Raw genomic sequence first — 20,130 nt, forward strand, 5'->3', positions numbered from 1 at the left:
GGAGCCGAGGTGGGAGCCTGCCCACTGGAGTGGAAGTCAGGGACGGCTTACTGTGGTTTCTACCTGTGCAGATGTCTCATAATGGATCCTACACCTGTGAAAAAAGGTATAGAAACTCCTGTGTGGCTCGTGTTTGACTGCATTTGATCCTGACTGAGCCCAAAGTTGCTCTGAGAAGTGCAGAGAGGTCTTTTTCTTATAATATTTTGTATCAGTGAGGCTGAGCTGAATAAACAGGAGCGCCTCTCTGTACAGCGTGATACAGTTCAGCTGCACCACAAACTGCAGCACATGACAGAATGATCATTAATCAACACCTTTCTGCAGTTTCAACAAGCTTTAACAAAAAAAGGATGTATTGCTTATTGCATTTTTAGCTAAGTGTACCTTATAAACTGGTTGCTGAGTGTATTTGCTTGGCAGTTGGGGGAAGGATGCAATGGGGCTGAAGGGGAAATGTGTTTAAAACAAAGGAGAAAAAAATAGAAAAGAGATGTAAGCCCAGTTCCAATGTGTCAAATATGTAAATAAAATACAAGGATCCATCTCAGGCTTCAACTTTTCAAACACTCCCTCGATGAATATTTCATAAAAATCCTGTAGTGGGTCTCCTTTATGTTTGGAGGAACGGGGATTTCAGAGATGAGTGGTTAAATACGCCCAAAACATGAGGCATTTCTATTCATTACAGATGAGCCTGGTCGATCGTAAAATGATGTGAAATTGCTTCACACTCCTTCTCATAACTCTCAGACTGCACAACAGAATAATTGTAGGTTATAACCTCTTATTTAGGCCTTAGTCATCATTGGTGGACTGCATCATGGAAAAATCATCTTACACATTATTAAGATTAAGATTAAGATCACCTGAGTTGTTTAGAATCAAACAAACAAGACACATTGACATTCCCAGTGAGGTTATTATGTCGGCCTGTCCTGCAGCTCTCTCATTATTTATCCCCTTCTCTTCAGGGGCAAGACTGGATTGTTGAGGTTAAAGTATGGGGTGTCGGTGTCCAGTGAAAGGTGCCCCGATCCACCTGAGACCATATCCATGACCCGGGGAGTCAGCGAAGTTCTTCCCTGCAAACAATCAGAGATCTTCAGACTGAATAACACAAGAAATGCACGATGGATGAAGGTACATGGAGCCCCATGACATGACACTCGTGTGCTGTTTTCACCGCGTGCTCTCGCTCAGTCAGCCTCAACATCTTCAGCGGCGGCTTCAGGAGGAGCGTTGCCACCACCAGCAATTAAAAACATGCTCGCAGAAGCCCCACAGAAACGTCTCAAACCACCATGATGTGGCTGTTCTTGGGCGAGCAGCAGCAGAAAGTACTTACAGTCTGTGTGTGTGTGTGTGTGTGTGTGTGTGTGTGTGTGTGTGTGTGTCTGCAGAACTGCCGCCCAGTGGAGCAGGAAGAGGAGTCCTTCTCTGTGGATGAGGATGGCTTCATGAGACTGTCTTCACCCTCAGAGAGGGATGCTGGGATATACACCTGCCTGGTCGACGTCACCTTGGACGGCAGGGAATACACAGCTGCGCGAAGCATTCGGCTGACAATTAACAACTGTACGTACCGCAGCCTGACGTGTCATCACACTGGTGGTTGTGAAAGTGCTTTTAGTTTTCTCTAATCTACCCTCGAGTCATTGTACTCTGACAGCTACAGCAACTTCCGTTCAGGGATCAAGAGAGATCGTTGAAGTGAATCGGTATTTTCCTGTTGGCAGCTCTACTATTATTTTGTCTAATACTGTATTATTTTCTCTTGTATCGATTGTGTGTCTTTAGTGCTTTCAGATACAGTTTTTGCACAGCCAGAGGTGGTGTTTCCTCAACAGGAAGTGGTCGTGGTTGAAGTAGGCAAGTAACACTCAAAGTATAACCACTGTCATAGTGACATGCACTTACTGAATGTCTGTAAGGTTCAAGTTTACAATGTGGTGAAATGTGATTGCCATCTCTTACTGCAGGTTTAGTCATATCCTGTTCTATATTTAGCATTTATGAAGGACGATGAAAGGCTGATAATTCCTTCATGAAGTTTTGCACGACCATATGTGAAAAAACATAGTGGACATGCTACAGTATACGTTAACAGGACACTTGACATGAGATCTTCTGATGTGGGGGTTTGTCATCTATTGTTTGGGCTTCATTTTGTCAGAAGGAGGACATGGAGGCTTTCACATGAAGCTCACCAGACAGTCAGACTTTGATCAAAAGTTGAATGAACTAAAATTCAACCAAAAACACCAGGATGTGCAGAGTGACAGCTGCTTTCTGTTTCAATTCCACTGACGACCAGGTATGAGAGCGGAGCTGAAGTGTTTAGCCTACATAGGCTTCAGTGAGGACAATGAGACGCTCATATTCTGGACAGTTGATGGGGACTATTCAGAGGACCACAAAGAACTCCACCACTCCTGGAAATTGTGAGTTTCTGCCTCTTGTCCGTGGAGAACGTGCACCGTAACAAGACAAGCAACATTTGTCTGCCATTGAATAACTTTGGCGCCCAGCACTTTGATATTTGGGTGAAATGTGCATTGTGCTGCCTCCTTCTTGTTAACCATTGTTAATTCCGCTCTTAAACAAAAAAAGCTGAACAAAAGCACAAACACATACATGACATGACACTCGTGACTGATTGAATGACTTGTCCTGTCCCTTTTAGCACTCGGAACAGAGGCACAGTGTATGGTGTGTCCACTCTGTCCATCTCTAACGTCCGTCGTCGGTTCCTAAACGTCCCCTTTTGTTGCCACATAATGAGCCCAGTTGGTGAGGAAGTCGGCGAGTTGCGGCTTCAAGAGGGTATTTGATTTTTCTTTAAAGCATTACAGTGACGTGTAGGGAACATCAACATAATCAAAGCCCAACACCATGTTATATTTCCTCATTGTAAATTGAATCATTTGATGCTTTTTTCTTTAAATATTGTACCGATCTCAAAACAAACTGTACACGAATGAGGCCAAACAGAAAGAACTGCTAAAGTCTGCTTAGACCTTATTCATAAAGGGATCGGTTGTAAAAACAGAAATGAGCAGAGAGGATGCAACAGGTCTCTGAAGACTTTCCCAGAAAGATTTCCACAGAAAGGACACATTTTGAAATTCTCCTCAGAGCCGTAGCCGTATTTGTTTAACTGTGTCGGCCTCTTCCTCTCTCCAGCTGACCGCTCTGGCCTCCACACCAGCGTGGCTCTCTGCCTCACTGCCTCTCTGGCTCTTCTGGCTCTCGCTGCTGCCTTCCTTTTTTTTAAAGTAGATCTAGTGTTGGCTTACAGGAAACTGATGAGACATTTTTCCAAACAACAAGGTCAGTGCTTTTTTGTAAAAGGTATGTTTTTCTGTGGAATCACCTGCCTGGATCCTGCCTAATCCCAGAAACTGTCTTGTTTGCATAGCAACATGTACGAACAGTAGGCTGACTGACTGAATGCTAAATGTGTTCCACTTGTCAAGTGCCTTTACAGCCTTTATATGTTTATACTTGTACTCGTGCAAACTATTCTAACTCAACAAACTTTGCAACTTGTAGATTTATCAGTCAATAGTATTTTACAATTGTAGTTTGTACAAACTGTGGTGGAGCTCAGTGGTGTTAATGTTGAAGTCATGCAGCCGTGATGCAGTTCATTTGTAGACTAACATTAGCTTTTTACCTCTGGCAACTGCAAAAATCATGACTGTGCTTTTCATTCATGAAGTTTATCTTGCTGAACAAAATGTCAGAGTCTATTTTCTGCATAAATCCCATGCAGCACTCAGTACTAGACAGGTTGAAATAGATAAGAAAGAGAGTCCTTAAGAGTTGAAATATGCCATGATGGTGATCCTCTCTTTGTCTGAAACTTCACGGTGACAATGCTGTCCTCTCTTCAGCTTCTGATGGGAAGCTCTACGACGCCTACGTGAGCTTCCTCCACGCAGACAACGTGAGCTTAGCTGAGACGGCGAGCTTTGCCCTCCAGATCCTGCCTGAGCAGCTGGAGGAACAACATGGTTACTCCCTTTACATCAGAGGACGGGACGACTGCCCCGGAGAAGGTCAGGAACAGACACGCACCTGGTTCACATTTGAAACATTTGTAAGTGACGTGGGGTTTTTCTAGCAAACAAACAAGAGCTACGTGTTTCTCACTAAAACATGTTGTGTGTCTAATAAGCTAAATACATTTCTTACCTCATAAAACATTTGCAAAGCCAATTTTCTAACCTGCTTGTGTTCCTCACTGTGTTGCCTCACTTGAAAAATGATGATGGTGCTCTTAAAAACTTTGCCACTAGTGATGAAAAGGGTACCTTTACGTCCTCTAATGGTTATCATAGAACCTGTAGCAATGATTTTCAGAAGTAGCCTCCTTCTGCATATATTCAGCTTGTTATTGAGGACAATTCAGTTACTTTTATAGCTGCAATACCACTTTTGGTATCCAGGTGGTTTGCACAAGTCAAGGATACTAAGGGTGACTTTGATGGTGACCATTTTACACAAAAAAAGGCAGTGGTTTTATCAACTTGCAGAGAGAAGGGAAATGACAGATAGAGATATTTTGAATTCTCCGGCAGGGAAAACTTTGAGTCCCTAATTGCAAATACATGAATAGAGGCAAATAGTTAGACTTGTCATTCTGTTGTCCAGGACATTGCACAGGCCCCAAAAGATGCAAATATCTTCTTGTAGTTTAGGTGAACTTACTTTTAACGTTTTGTAATAAACAAAACTGATGCACTGTTTCCCTTTTACACTTATGTAAAATGAATATTATTAGATTCCTTGAAGTAGTTGGAATTTTACCTAAAAACTATTATGCTTTGGACAAAGGTAGATTGTAGCCAGATAAGAGGCTCGCTGTTCCTCAGTTTGCAGAGGAGTGTTTTACCCGACAGTGATGTCAGTTTCTGTGTTTAATTCCTTACAGCGGTGGCTGATGTCATTGCAGCTACAGTGCGTCAGTGTCGCAGGCTGATAATCATCCTGTCATCTGAGGCGAAATCCTCCACTGAAGGAAAAACAGAGGATGTACCCTTATGTGACAACCAGAACCAGCTGTGCTATGAACGCAAAGTTGGCCTTCATGACGCTTTGACCCAGAACGACCTGCGAGTGATTCTGGTTGAGATCGGTGAGAGAAGACCCCGCTGTGTCACGAGACGACATCCAGAGAATAATGACAATCACAGAACAATCACAGTGCAGAGAATAAACCCTTTGGTTTATATAACTTCATTTAAGTTTTCCTCTGTTGCCATAAATAAGACAAACGTCATTTTTTTTCCATGACTAGTACATACTAGTGAGTACGTAAAGACCATAGGATTCAAATCCTGGTCTCTTAGGTCCTGGTTCTTGTGGACCAGTCCTCTCATCTAAGTCTCAGTAAGAAAGTGAATACATAATTTTCCCAAAATGTTGAACTCTTCCTTTAAGAATAGCAAAGTTTCCTCTCCATTTTTCATCCGTTTAACAATTTTGTTGTCTAGTAATGAGCCACATTGGGCTGCAAGCGTTTGTTTGATCCTCTGGACGTGTTAAACTACAATCAAAGTCATAGTTGAGCAAAGCATTATTCTGAAAGTTTGGCATTTAACATGTTGATTTGAAGAAACGGTCTCTGCTCTGTTCCACCAGGTGGTCCAGTGGACTACAGTGGCCTGCCAGAGTCTCTGCGTTTTATCAAGAGGAAACAAGGAGCTCTGAAGTGGAAGAAACCCTCTGATGGAACCCACAAACGGAGAACATTACGGTCAAATAGAAACTTCTGGAAGAATCTGAGATACCACATGCCCTCAGTTCCTGCAGGGCAACACCAGACTGCTGACTAAACAAACTTATCCCAAAGTTTTACAGATGGGATCCAACATAAACTTTGACTTAGTCTGAACCTTCGGGCCAAACACTTGGCCAGGAACCAGACGGCATCCTGAAACTCTCTGTCATTCGTCATCACCTCAATTGGATTTCTTCCGGGAACAAAACTGGAATACTTGATGTTAGAGCCTCTTCATAAAAACTGGTGACCAGTATCGTTTGCTTGTTTAGAAATGGAAGCACGCACACTGTGACATCTGCTTATGAACAAAGTGTTCAGAGAGAGACAGAAAAAACCTTGGAAGCAACTTATCTCTCTTTTCAGAAGTTAGATATTGATCAGAATAAAATGTGCACAGAACTGCAGCCTCGGAGCGGAAGAACTTCATGAAGATCAGCACATTTTCAGTCGCCTTGTTCTCTTTTTACTCCAGCTGGAAACATCACGCATTCAGTTCAACATTAAAACTGCAATACCCGAATAGACCTCATTTTTGTTCTTCAAATCTGAAGGGGTAATGAGACATAAGCAAAGAGATTTGGGTTTATCTAAGACTGCTCTGGATTGGTCTTTTCTTTTATTTATATTACCTTTTTGGTGTACCGTACTATGCTACACACACGTGTAGCATCCCTGATAAGCACGTGACCTTTTGTTTTGTACTACAGTGCCTGTAGTACGTTGATGTGAGCGATGATTAAACTTCCAATACTGTTTTTTTTTCCAGCCCTGATTCCTGGAATATGTTGCAATTTAAGTAGGAACAGAAAAGATGTTTTCAGCCACCCTGGTTCTTCCACTCCTGAAAGCTAAAATCCATTTTATATTACACCTGGTTGAGTGATTTGTCCAACTTTGTGAAACAACATGCCAGAGTGAAGTGAAGAGCCTTCTCTCAGTTCTCCTGAAACATAAACAGTTCTGCACTTAAAACATCCGTGCATGCATCATTTGCACGAAGTTGGGAATTAGGAGATCAATGCCAATCTCATGTCTGAGTGTTTAACAAAACTAGGATGTAGGAGAAACAGCTGTCCAATTTTGTACGTCAGGAAGTTGGTGCAGCATGTAAATTCCTCCAATCACAAATAGTTGTGTTCACATTTCTGTTGGTGTGCGGATTGTTGCGTAACAATGTGTTAATTGTTGAGCTTTGGCAGCGCTGGTAGGCCTGTTTCCAAACTTGAGGCAGGGCCAGGATAACTGCCCTCAGTTTGAATGCTAAACTAAGCTAATCTGCCCCAACTGTCACTGTGCTGCACAAACATGGTGATGGATTGTTCCTATCACATGTAAATTGTGCAGGTCTCATCACATTAAGTTAACACTGTTGAATCATCTTACTGGAAGAACTCCATTTTATTCTCACAAACAGATGGTGTGAGATACAAGCAGATGCTAGAACATCTACACACGATGCCAGATGTAACTTTTTGAAGTGATTTTGTCTGATTAGACCGTCAGAACTGTGTTGGTTTGTAAGACGTGCAATCTGACATGCTTTCTGCCCAATTGTCAGATTAGAATCAGATTAACACCTCCAAGACAGACTCACGCAATCAACTGCAAATAGTCTTTTTCTATGTGTCTTTCAGTACTGTGACTCTGATAGTGGTGTACGTGTATTATTATGCAGATGTACTATTATACTATAGTATTAAATTACTAGACACAATGGTAACTGCTGCAAGGGACAAGCTGATTATTATTTGAACTGTATTGTAATTGCAGTGACAATCTTGTCACCTTCACTCTGGGATTTCCACAACCATGTTATAGAAAAAGATGAAAAATATTTTTTTCTACATTTCTCAGATGCACCGTCAGCAGTTTGGCCCAGTTTCGAGAACAGGTGACACCAAATACCAAAACATTGCTCCTGCCTCCCAGCTCCTGTTTTCTGTTCTAAAAGCTCAATACAATAACTGTATCTTGTTGTGAGTCTCCTCTCCTCTCTCTAATCTACTCTATACCACTTCTGTAACTTCTATCAGACCCTCGGTTTACATCCACCGCACCTACTGAAAGTATTCTCCCTGGTCGGGCGTGTTAGACAGACGGTTGGCAGCCTGCCTGGCCAGCAGTCACTAACCGGGAAATGATGGAGCAGATTTCTCAAGCTTGCTGGCAGACTGGTCAGTTTTTAATTCAGCAGGAACCAGCAGCAACCCTTTTTCCAACGCAGAGGTGACTGACGTGGTCCAAGTGTGGTCGGTGAGTGTGTGGCAGAGGAGTCCCACATCCTTAAAGGGGAAAACGTCTCCTTCCTCACAGATCTTTAGTTCACAATATTCAGTGATTCTTCCATCTTACACCTCTCTATTTCCTTATTTCAGCATGTAGTGGGAATATACTACGTCTTAGCTGCGGATAGGGTGATCTCTGACTTTCAGGCAGACTTTAGACTGTTATTCAAACTCCTCCGACTTCACTTTTGCGTCATGAAAATAATTTTCTTCAAACCCATTCACCTCTGACAGACAAACCCCGATAATAATAATTTCAGTAGCCACTGTTGTCGCCATGCTGGTCTTCCATCTTACTTCACAGGAACACCCCCCACCACCACCACCACCACCCCATACCCCCCAGTGCCTCCATAACCGCCAAAGTAGACACACATTTCTTTCTTGAAACATTTTGTAACCTTCTAATTCTCAGCATGATCTAAAACAGGACAAACAAGCAGATGATTACAGCTGATTACAGTTTGGTACAAGTAGAATAATCCAAATATCTCCGGATGTTTTGTTTAGAAAAAAAAAAAACTGCATCGTGAAAGTCTACCTATCCGTTATCCCAACGCTTAGAGTCTGACTCACAGTCTGGTTCACATGAAACTCTTTGAAAGTCAGAGTTGACGTGTTGGTTTTGGAAAAGACTGCTTTGACTTCTAATGTGTGTGTGTGTGTGTGTGTGTGTGTGTGGTGACTGTCAGAACTAATGCATCATTTGAAAAGATTATAGAGGATCCAGGCTGGTGTACAATCCTTTTTTTGTGGGAAGACCATGACTACAGACATCCTATGACAAATATTTAGTTTTGTTATCCATATCTTAAGCATGTCAGTTTCCTTTTGTGACCCACAGTGTTTTTTTCCAGCACAGAGAGGAATGTCTTACACATCCAAACCCATCAACAGACTGCGCATACTTACCGGACAATGTCTTATTTCTTTGATAAAGTGGATTTTGTTTGGAAATATTTTCAGAAACTGCATCACTACTTTTGAAAATATAGTGACTTGTCTCAGTACAGTCCACAATACAGACCAGACACATCTTTTATGGGCTGTCACGACTGAAACCACATCCTCGCCCCAAAAATGCCACTGCCTAAGTACACAGTCAAAGTTTGGCCTAAATCATGGTTACACAGTTTAACAAGTGAAGCTTGAATGTTGTTGAAATACCCTCCACTTCTTCCCTCCTCCATCCCATAATATGAGTGTTTTTATGTCCTGTTGCTTGTAAACATTTTACAATCTATATATATATATATACAATATATATACAATAAAAACTGTTATATAACAACTAGATATATTTTCAGTCTCCCTGAGCATCCAGTGACAAGATTACTCAAAAGTATTTGTGTTTTTATGCTTTATTATCATTCATATGTCATATTTGAGCACAACATTTCACACACACACACTGAAATATCTGTTGCAACAGCTGATCATATTTAGAGTTTGGTGTTCCCCCCCACAAATATGTTCATATCAGATATGCGGGAGTGATGATTAATCATCTTTCCCCTGAGAACTGTGTTAGGGAGATCCTCACGAGCTGAGGCTGGTCATGTGTGCAGCAGAGCAGCTCGAGTTCTCTGCCTAAACCAGCGCGCAGGTGACAGCGTGGCCGAGGTCCAAAAAGTGAGCGTGCTATGGGGCTGCATGCTCTTCCTGTCTCATTTCCACCACCCTTCCTCTCTCTCTCTCTCTCTCTCTCTCTCTCGGTCGTCTTCTCATCTCGTCCACTAATTCTGTAGTTATCTGTATCACACTTTGCATGAATTCAGCTATGCACTTTCTTCAAGCTGGGACAAAATCAAAGAACCGTCGCGTTGGGTAAAATGTTTGTATCAACGACAAGATCGTCTACTTCCTCTCCACACACACACACACACGCAGAAGCAATGATGGTGATCAGATAATCTTGTCATTGTACCATATATTATCCAAACACAGAAATGTGTGAAACTGTGTGAAGTGTTGCTAGAAAACCTGTGCTCACAGGGGAAGTGCGTTGTCATTTTCTACATAGATAATAGATAACAAGCAGAACACCACCAAACCAAACGTTGCTTCTAAAGCAAACCTCAGTGTTCGAAATGTTAATGCATTGATGTTGACCAAGAACTTAGGAAGTACTTACAGTCATCCCCTGTGTTTCCTTCCTGAAAAACACTTAGAGTCATCTATTGACTGAGTCCTGCCATTAGAGAGTACTTACATCTCCCTAGTCTTCTCTGTAACATGTTTGTTTGTAAAAGAATCCTTTGGTTCGTACTGGAAAGTCTCTAATCATACTGAGCAGACAGGATTACAGGAACATGCAGGGTTTCCCTTACAGTGTATTTTCCTCTGGATGGGACCACAGTTTACAAAATGAGCATCAAGCTGAAACAAGCAAATGAGGCCGTAAACTCATGAGGGAACTGTTTACTGAGGTAGTTAATTAGATGAGAAGTTGACTCATTTCCAAGAGACTTCTATACAATCGGACCTCAGTTACGTTGGGAACAGCACAGCTGGGAGAGAAAATATGATTATGTGGAATTAAGGGGCTGATGTGGACACGTTCGTGACAAGGTGATCTGCCAAGGACGGTAAACCAAAAAAAAAAAAAATAAATAAAGTCTGACACCTCAACGCCTCAGGGAGTTTTCTCAGACGCTTGTTTGTTACTGAATCTCACTGAGTTTGGAGGAATCAGACACAGATGTAGCTGTGTGTGTCCCATTTCTGGCTGCAGTATAGTTCTACAACACTATGTTAAGGATGATAATGCTCTATCTTAGGCTGCTTTAAGTAACTAATGTGTAAAGTACATCCCTTGTGTAATTCACTTAATTGCTTAATCCAGTAAAGTGCAGTCCTTTGACACAGCGTGCTCAGGGGTGAATGTCTCTCATGAACAGGGTGAGATTCATAAGTAGTGTGTGTGTGTGTGTGTGTGTGTGTGTGTGTGTGCTTGTGTATGCGTGTGCACGCTCATGTGAGGGAGAGAGGGACAGAAAATGGGTGGAGAGAGACTGTGCATGTGTCTGAGTGAATGTATAGTCTCTCTCTCTCTCTCTCTCTCTCTCTCTCTCTCTCTCTCTCCTCCTCTGCGTGGTGTTGTTGTTTCCTTTTTCAAGAGAAAACTCCCACCACTCATCCTCTGTGCTCTGTGAGTTCTTTGATAGCAGAGAAGATATAAAGCCACGCCGACGAGAAGAACATCACAGAGTCTGACTGAATCCACTGGGGCTGTCAACACTTTTACGAGGTAAGCTAGACTCTTATTCACTGTGCTGCTCCAGTCTGTTCATTTGGAACTGCTGGACTTTAAAACTACAGACTTGATTGGTTTACTTTCCCACAATATCTACAAAGCTGTTCTAACCAATGTTTTCCTCTTGCCAGTGGATGAAGTGACTACGTGTAATGTCAAAGTGGATGCTCACAGTGAAAGTGGCTTGACTTTAGTTAACGGGACAGTTTTCCTCTAATGAGCAACAAATGATATGCAGCATATCTGGGGCCTGATACAGCACATTGTATTTGATTTCTAATTAGACTGTGATGGATTTGGACGTCCAGTTTGGTTTGTAACTACATTGTTATTTGGTGTAATGGATGGTGTAGTGTATGGTGTGTAATTAGGGTATAACTGTGTTTGCTTACTGTTTAATAAAGAACAGATTGACTCTACTTTTTGTCTAATTTGATAAAAAAAAAAAAAAAAAAGTAAGGCTTGTTCCATTTTATTAGTGTACTGTAAAATAAGGTGCAACCAAAACCTACAAATTACTTTAATAAATGAAAATAACAAATACCTCTTTATGGGAAGTTGAACTTAATGGCCAGGACTGCACAGTTTTTCAGCCACATCAGGAGAGGACACATGCTGTGTAGAAGATAAGATCCCTCTGTCCTGTGCAGATACTGTGCCACATTTTCCATCGTACGCTTGTGCAACTGCTGCCATTTGTCTTGTTGCTTTTAATTAACTTCACACTCACAGAACATATTTTTCACTTGACAGAGCAAGTCATCAATCAAGCAATCAGACTACCAAGATACAGGTAAGTAGTGTCTCATCCTTTGGACGCTCCATGCTTTGATTCATCAAACAGAAATGCCCAGAGTACGGAGAAGTCCAGATGTTATCGAATGGACTTTGTGTCGTAGTTTTAAAAAAAGCTCTCTCATAATTAATTACAAACAAAAGCTACACCCTCAGGGAATTTTGGGTGTTTGGATTGAGACTCAAATACTGGCCTTGCCCCTCTGATGCTCTCACCCCACAGCAAATCATTACATACCCACAAACTGATGAAGTAAACCAGATGTTCAATGATGGGATCCAGGTTTAAATGACGATGACTTTCACAATTAATTCATGATTTATAGTTTCTTTCAGTGCAGGTTGAGTTTGTTAAATGTGAAGATTTGCTTGTTTGATATGATTTAACTGAAGGCCTCACTGGGCGTGGTGTCCGTTTGACATTTAGTAGGTTAGATGCTTGAGAAATGAAAGGAAAAAGATATTTAAGTAAACTTAAAGTAAACTTAGTTTAGGTGATGTGAATGTTGTTATTGCCTCTGCTATTTTGCAAGTTACATCTGCTAAGCTGCCAGTGTTTGCTCTGCTCTGCAAAGCCTCATACAGGGTCTGTGTGACCAGAGGGGAACAAACACTATTACTGATTTGGGGGTTGTGGGTTTCAATAAATAAATATGAGTCATATTATTAGCTGGAGCTCACCTGCTACCATTTAAAACCCATCTTCCTGGTCTTTACCTTTCTGGTGACTAAGCAATGCTAGGTTCAGGTTTCACACCATGTCATGGCAAAATACTGAAGAAGCATTAACAAATACACAGTCTACTGTAGTTTAACTTTTAAATGCTCTCTGTGTCTCTCAGCAAATGAATACTTCTCGACTAATCGTCCTCATCTTCATGGTGGTAACCACTTGGGAAAGTTCAGGTAGGGCACATCGTCATCGCATGACGGATTTGTGATGGATCCGTGCAGTGCACTGCATCCAGACTCTCACAATGCTGAATCTGTGTGTGGAAGAATATAATGGCAATGGATTGTATCCTGTGTTTTAAAAAGGAAATTATATTTGTATTGACCAAAACCAACACTGAATGTCTCCACTGATGCAGCCTGATCCTCTAATGGAGCATAAATCCAAATACAATAGCACAGAACATGCGTGTTTGTCCCGTCTGCCTCTGCATGTTAGTGTCTCTCTTCTAATTGAGGTTTTGTATGTCAACTTGATCTTGTCTGGTTATGTGAATATGATATTATAATCAATAGAATAGGAACGTAAAGAGTGAATTTAAAACCATCACCATCCTCAACAGCTTACTAATAGTACTACTAACAATAATAATAATAATAATAAATTACAGCCTCTTTTATATCCAGGGATTAATAATATTGTGCTTTTCACTTACATTGTAATCACCATCTTCTCTGTCATCATCTCCCCGGCTTTCAGAGGCAGCTGAGCTCCCGTGTGTCGACTATGAACTGGATTCCCATCAGCTTGTCCAGGGTGAAGCATTTTATTTTGTGCCTTTCAGTCTACTCGATAGCGACTTCCCCGACGAAGAGTTCACATGGTACAAAGGCAGCTCCCAGATCTCCACTGACGAGAACGAGATGATTCACCACCGGGGCTGTGCACTCATCTTCTTAAACCTGACAACTGACAACTCTGGTCTTTACACTGCCAGGTAAGAATACCTGCATCTATAGAGCAACTTTGGAAACGTAAATTAGGAATTTTTTTTTACCGTTTCTGATGTTAAAAGGAAGATCAAACTCACATCATGCTCTGATTTACTAACTATCAAGGACATACTGTCCACTGAGATGATCTGTTGAAATAGGCCCTGATCTGTTGCTTCTTTTCCAGACATACTGACTCAACAGGTAATTGTTACAACTATCCTGTAAAAGTTGAGGTCCTCAAAGCAGACAGAGCACCTCCGTATGGAGAAGTCGAAACCTCTATGGTGAACAAACAGGTCTTATGTCCAGATCCTGTCAGTTTCACATGTGACGACATGAAGGGAACACTCACCTGGTACAAGGTAAATCTGATAATAATTTTATTTTTTTTGTGGTAATGATATATCATTAGATATATAGCAGAGCAGAGACTCAGCAGTTGTGTTGTGTTTATTTAAAAGCAGAACATGCAGGCTGAGCAGGTGAGATAAAAATTAGGTCTACTTGGTTAATGTTAAGGACAAAGATCAGAAATAAGCAGGCAGACCAGAATAAAGCTGGAGTGCTGTGGCTGCAGTGGAGCAGCAATAAAGACTCCGGCAGAGGCCTGTTGTCAGTGTTCAGGTCAGATATGTTGACTGACTGATTCATGAAGGGCTGATGTGCTGGCAGGTAAAGGTCAGGTGGGGATGGCACTACAGCTGCTTTAGCTTGATGACATTATACAGCCAGTAAGAGCTCTTGTTTGTCCTTTATTAACCTCTGCAGACAATGACACATTGATTGAACGTGCTTACCAGGAAGTTTTGAAATCTTAACAGTTGTAGCTCCAACTAGTCTATGAAAGTGCAATGACCCAATGTTCCAGCCCACAGCACAGGATATGAGATATTTAATTTGACGACCAAGATACATCCAAATGCTTTTTTAATGCTTCGTGTTCAATTTGTTATTGGTGTCCTTCCCAGTGATTTCTGAGACAGGAAATTATATTTCCTAAGTTTCCTGGTCATTAGTCTCTAATTTATACTGCAGCCAAAATATGTATTGAAAGCATACGCCACTAAAACACTGACTTTGTCTTTCTTTTTGTTCCCATTTACAAACTCAAATGATTTTGATAGATGGGTATCAAGTGAACACTGTATCTATTTTCTAAGTGAGCGGTAAAACCACAGAAGTTCTTCCTAGGAACGTGTGAGGAAATAACAGTTGCATAATCTGTTTCTAGGCCATTTTTAGCATACTAAGGAACCCTGTAGAATAAAGGATCTTTTAGACTGAGTGTAAGTTGAATAAGTGCACTTGCTGATACTCCTATAGTTGAATTATTTACAAATGCACTCATTATCAGTGCTTTCAGTTCAGTTTGACATGCGATACTGACATGAAAGCTAAGAAGACTTTTGTAGATATTACTGTATTACATACAATCTTATTGGATGATTAGATGAAGAAAGTGGGGCTTGTCAAATGTTACAAAGCATGCACACTCTCCAAATCCCCTCCAATACCTTCTTCTGTCCTCTTTCCAGAGTTCTTTCATATGACTTTATTTTCATCATCAAATTATCTTGCTCCTCCTCATGTTTGTGATCGCTCCTGCAGGATGATAAACTTCTTCCAGGTCACCATGAAGAGAACCTCCAGATTGACGGCGCTACCAAAGATCCAGCGGGCATCTACACTTGCATTTGCACCTGGTCATACAATCTCAAGGTTTACAACTCGTCAGGCTCGAGGAGGCTGACAGTGAAAGGTGAGAGAGCATTTTATCAGGAATCAAATCCAAATATAAAAGATAAGGTAGCTTAAACACAAAATATATTCTTTCCAACACACGTGCAAGTACAAACAGAGTATGTCTGAACACAGGATTGTGACCACTGTCAAGTGTCCTGTAGAAGAAGAAGGAAAGGAGCACTCATCATCTTATTTTGCTTGCCAACAGATCCTGTTGCCCACCGTACACCAGAAATCCTCTCTCCATCCACCAAGGAGCAGTTTGCCGATGAAGGTAGGAAAACTTGACCCAGCAACACCTCAATGCTGACGTAGCTGCAAGCCACTGCAAGCACAGCAAGCACAGCAAGCACTGCAAGCACAGCAAGCACTGCAAGCACAGCAAGTGCTGCAAGCACTGCAAGAACAGCAAGCACTGCAAGCACAGCAAGTGCTGCAAGCACTGCAAGAACTGCAAGCACTGCAAGCACAGCAATTCTTGCAGCAACTACAATGAAGAAGATTTGTTGATGCTTGGGTAACTACCACTAGGCTTCCTTTCCAAAATCAGAATGGCACATACATGAGTCCAGAGCGTTTGCACTGACAGCAACACTGAAGATTTGATTTAGAAGGATGCAAAAGACACATTACGATTCATCCTCTGGGGAGCATGCACAAAAACTCAGGAAATATTTCATATAAGAGCAGAACTTTTACTTCAGTAAATTCAGTGCACTCAATTCGGTGCTCTGAAATACATCAATATTGACACATATGGCAATTGTCTTGTTCTTTCATTCAGGCTCTGAGCTCAAGCTTAACTGCTCTGTGTTCCTTGGGACTAATGTAAAATTGGACTCTTATGCAACCTGGTATGTTAATGGGAAGCCTTTCAACAAGACAGATGGATACGATCTAACCACCAAAATGTGAGTCTGATGAAAAGCACAATACTAATATAATGTGTGAGAGACACTAAAATGAAACTGTTACCACTGGACTTGTTTTCAGTATATTGACTTGTAAATGCACAAGGATAGAAACACACTTAAAGGTTTAATATGTAAGATTTGTCCACCTTCTCCTAACAAATAGTGGGTAGCTTGCTTCTCTCAGTGTTTAGAATAGCAGCAAGAAAACAGCCAAAGCAAAACCAGACTCCATTTGTAATGTTTGCTTTCCATTTGTCTCCTTTTCTTTAATTTACCAAACTCTGTGTTCTTTGTCAGAGTTATCGAGAACATAACACAGACGACCATCGCCACTGCAATCCTGGCCATTGAAAAAGTGTCTGCTAAAGATTTCCAGGCTGAATATAAATGCCTTGGAGTGGGCTTATACAAAACTATGACTTATACAGTAACTCTGAAGCGGAGAGGTCAGTGACGTTTGTTGACAACATGAAAGATGTAGAATAATCCTTTAGTAACACACACACACACACACACACTTTCTTTCTAATGTAATATTTTGATTGTCTTCCAGAGTCAGTAATTCCACTTGTCATTGGAGGATTGTGTGTGTTGTTCCTCTGTGTGCTTGTCGCTGCTCTTGTCAAGTTCTTTGCGATCGACCTCGCTCTCTTCTTCAGACAGTACATCCCACTAAAAACTCACAATAAAGGTGAGGAAAAGTTTTTTTCTTTTCTAATTCATGGAGAATTTAGAAGTTATCTCGGCTAGTCATCATACACACTGCTGTTTTTACATTCGGTGCTTGTGTCCAGGTTAGACCAACGAGGTACAACACATTGTTTACTCGACATTAGAGCACATTCAGATTTTTCTTACAGAGCACGTAGAAGTAAAAGTACCAGACATGCATCAGAAGAAAGAAAGAATTTGAAATGCAGAAGAAATTCTGAGACAATCGATATTTTTGAGTCAATCAGACAATGAGGCTACTTTCTCCATGCATGTAGTGCTTCACAAAGTCCCACTGAGAGAGTCTGACTCAAATTCAGATAGTACACACACACACACACACACACACACACACACACACACACACACACACACAAACTACAAACTACACTAATGTAACCTAATGTTTTTCCGGGAATTCTTTCCCTGCCTTTAAATCATTGAGTTTATTCCACCACATAATTAAATTTGTAATAACTCACATTTAGCTCTATGAGTCACATAATCAACAACAGCAGAGGGCAGCCTGTGGCGGGTCACAATAATCTCAGGGGGAAGAAAAACAAAACAAAACATGAACTGACAGAGAGAAATGTGGTACTTTGCACTGGGTTTTTATACAAGGCTGAATTTGTTTGTACGTCCCAGACACGAGGGTGTACGACGCCTACGTGGTCTACCAGACGCAGGGCATGGACAAGGTCACTGAGGACTCACTCTCTCAGTTTGTCACAAATAATCTGCCCTCCATCCTTGAGGAAAAGTGTGGATATCGACTTTTCATCCATGGGAGGGATTCCATACCTGGGGAAGGTCAGAATCTCATTTCATTTTTTGTTTTATGGGAATGTGCTGGAGATTAAGAGTTTAAGGCTCTCACACATTAATGTATAAATGATGTCATTACCATGGCTTGCATTACTAATTTTATTTTCCTCACTTAGTTTGAGACACTGTGATGCCTCATAATAGGAAGAGAGTCATTCCATTCTTCTTTTTTCCAGTTTTCCTCTCAGTAAAAACAGCTGAATCAAAGTAAAGCACCAACATGGTGAACTGTTCTCTTCCGCTTGGTATGTTTCCTGAGATAAACTAGTTCTTGCCCCACAGACCGTCTGGAGCAGTTGGAGGACCGAATGAGGCAGAGCAGGAGGCTGATTGTCATCCTCACCCCGGGTTCAGGATCAGGGTCTGAGACCACAGACCAACAGCAGACCTCGCCCCAGAACTCATTAATAGAAGGGTTTGACTGCCAGGTAAGAGTCTAGAAGAAGGAGTATTGAGCATAGGCTGTACAAAAGAAGTGGACGTAGCTTCTGGGTCTGAAAAGTGAAGCCAATGTGGAAGTTCCTTCATTCTTTCTAATGGGCAGCAGGAGGCCACCTGCTGGTCGCAAAAATAAGTAAATATTGAATGGAAATCAATGAGAAATTGAGCCTAATTCTTACTTTGTTACCTCAGTAAACATTTTCCTAATGAGATTATGGTCTCAGTCATTAGTGTCAAGGCTTCAATACAGCATGATGTTCATTTAGTAAATGGATTTGTTTTTTGGTGTATGTATACAGAATATTTCTCACTTTCTGTGATCTGGTGAATGTATTGTGAGCTATGTTGTCTGAAATGAAGTATAATCCAATAATTATCTGTTGATAATTGGCCAAAATGTATTTATTGCACCAGAAAAGTGACATAGATAATAAGGTGTACTTTTAGAAAAGGCCATTTATTACTTTATGCTACTAACCTCCAGCACTGCTTCAGGGGGAAACATTTGCGTAACTAAACACCCAGTGTGTTCAATAAGGGAGGAATGAAATGTGTAATCATTTTCCAGGTGGGGCTCCACCATGTGCTGGTCCAGAGGGAAATGAGTGTGATTCTGATCCAGCTGGGGGACATTGGGCCACAAGGATACACACACTTCCCCCCCGGCTTGCAGCACCTGATTCATAAGAGCGCCCCCATTAAGTGGCCGGAGGGTTCACGTGGCGCTGCTGCGTGGAACTCACGCTTCTGGAAGAGAGTGCGATACCTGATGCCTGCCACACCTGCTCAAAAATGTCCACAGTCTGCTATTATCTGACACCCATACGGGCTGCGGTTGGGCCCTCTGTGAATCAAGTGTGCAAAAAACAAAAACCAGTCCCATCACATCCTTTCTACAGATGTGTAAGAGAAACACAAAAAGTATAAAACAATTTATAGTAATGTTAAATGTAAATATATACAAGCTGTAAGAAAGCCAAAGAAATGTTCAAATGCATGTGCATCTACATGTGCTTCTTTAAGTTGTATGTCCTAAATATTTATTGTGGTATCATTTATATATATTTATTTATAGGTTTGTTTTGGTGAAAATGTGTCATGCGTCTATGAAAAGAGTATGTGTGCATGTTTGATGTGTCCGAATCAAACATTGGAGTGAAGTAGTGAAGAAAGACATACAAGCATGTTGGGCTGTGGCTTGAAGCCTTTTTCCACGGTTCAGATCTACATGTTTGCCAGCATCTTGTCTTTGCAGCACAGAATGAAATGAAATCGTAAAACATATGAAGTCATATCATCTGCAAAGAAACACTGGTAGTGAGCTGATGTCAGGCTGTTGAAGAGCTGCTGGCTATAAATGATCATTTTCTCTTGTGTTTTTATTTCCTGGCGTGCTCTCAGGTTAATGTCTGCAGGCCTCGGGATCATAACAAGGCTCCAGTGAAGCCAAAACTTTTACTGAGACAAAATAATTAGTGACAATATCGTCATCATCTTGTCACTCTGAGCTGTGTGCTAATAGCAGACTGCTGCCTCCACCCTATACTGACCTGAAATCACTGAATGTAAACCTCATTCTTATTCTGCGACCTGTGGTTGTGTTTACTGTTTTTGCTGTGAGCTTTTATTTTGAAATGTCCCTTACAGCCTCCCTATTATGTCTAGTTAGTTCCCACTGTATAACTGATAAAGACCAGT

The 20,130-nt window shown here is 41.3% G+C and overlaps 2 protein-coding genes across 2 annotated transcripts; both read left to right on the plus strand.

Annotated features, from left to right (window-relative positions):
- The first annotated feature begins 22 nt into the window (after positions 1–22).
- On the plus strand, positions 23–7,752 carry LOC139208452 (interleukin-1 receptor type 1-like). Its single transcript, XM_070838139.1, has 10 exons — positions 23–106; positions 975–1,143; positions 1,404–1,578; positions 1,801–1,872; positions 2,318–2,444; positions 2,687–2,826; positions 3,187–3,333; positions 3,900–4,064; positions 4,940–5,143; positions 5,650–7,752. The coding sequence occupies exons 1-10, from the start codon at positions 72–74 to the stop codon at positions 5,841–5,843; spliced, it is 1,428 nt and encodes a 475-aa protein (XP_070694240.1). The 5' UTR covers positions 23–71; the 3' UTR covers positions 5,844–7,752.
- A 5,220-nt stretch (positions 7,753–12,972) lies between these two features.
- Positions 12,973–19,250, plus strand: LOC139208686 (interleukin-1 receptor-like 1). The gene is made up of 11 exons (XM_070838415.1): positions 12,973–13,033; positions 13,560–13,797; positions 13,980–14,079; positions 15,404–15,554; positions 15,747–15,812; positions 16,323–16,449; positions 16,750–16,898; positions 17,006–17,143; positions 17,812–17,976; positions 18,274–18,419; positions 19,001–19,250. Exons 1-11 carry the CDS (start codon positions 12,973–12,975, stop codon positions 19,247–19,249), a joined length of 1,590 nt encoding a protein of 529 aa, XP_070694516.1. The 3' UTR covers position 19,250.
- Positions 19,251–20,130: the final 880 nt, after the last annotated feature.

This window comes from Pempheris klunzingeri, chromosome 10 (assembly GCF_042242105.1).
Source record: "Pempheris klunzingeri isolate RE-2024b chromosome 10, fPemKlu1.hap1, whole genome shotgun sequence".
In the NCBI taxonomy this organism is placed as follows: Eukaryota; Metazoa; Chordata; class Actinopteri; order Acropomatiformes; family Pempheridae; genus Pempheris; species Pempheris klunzingeri.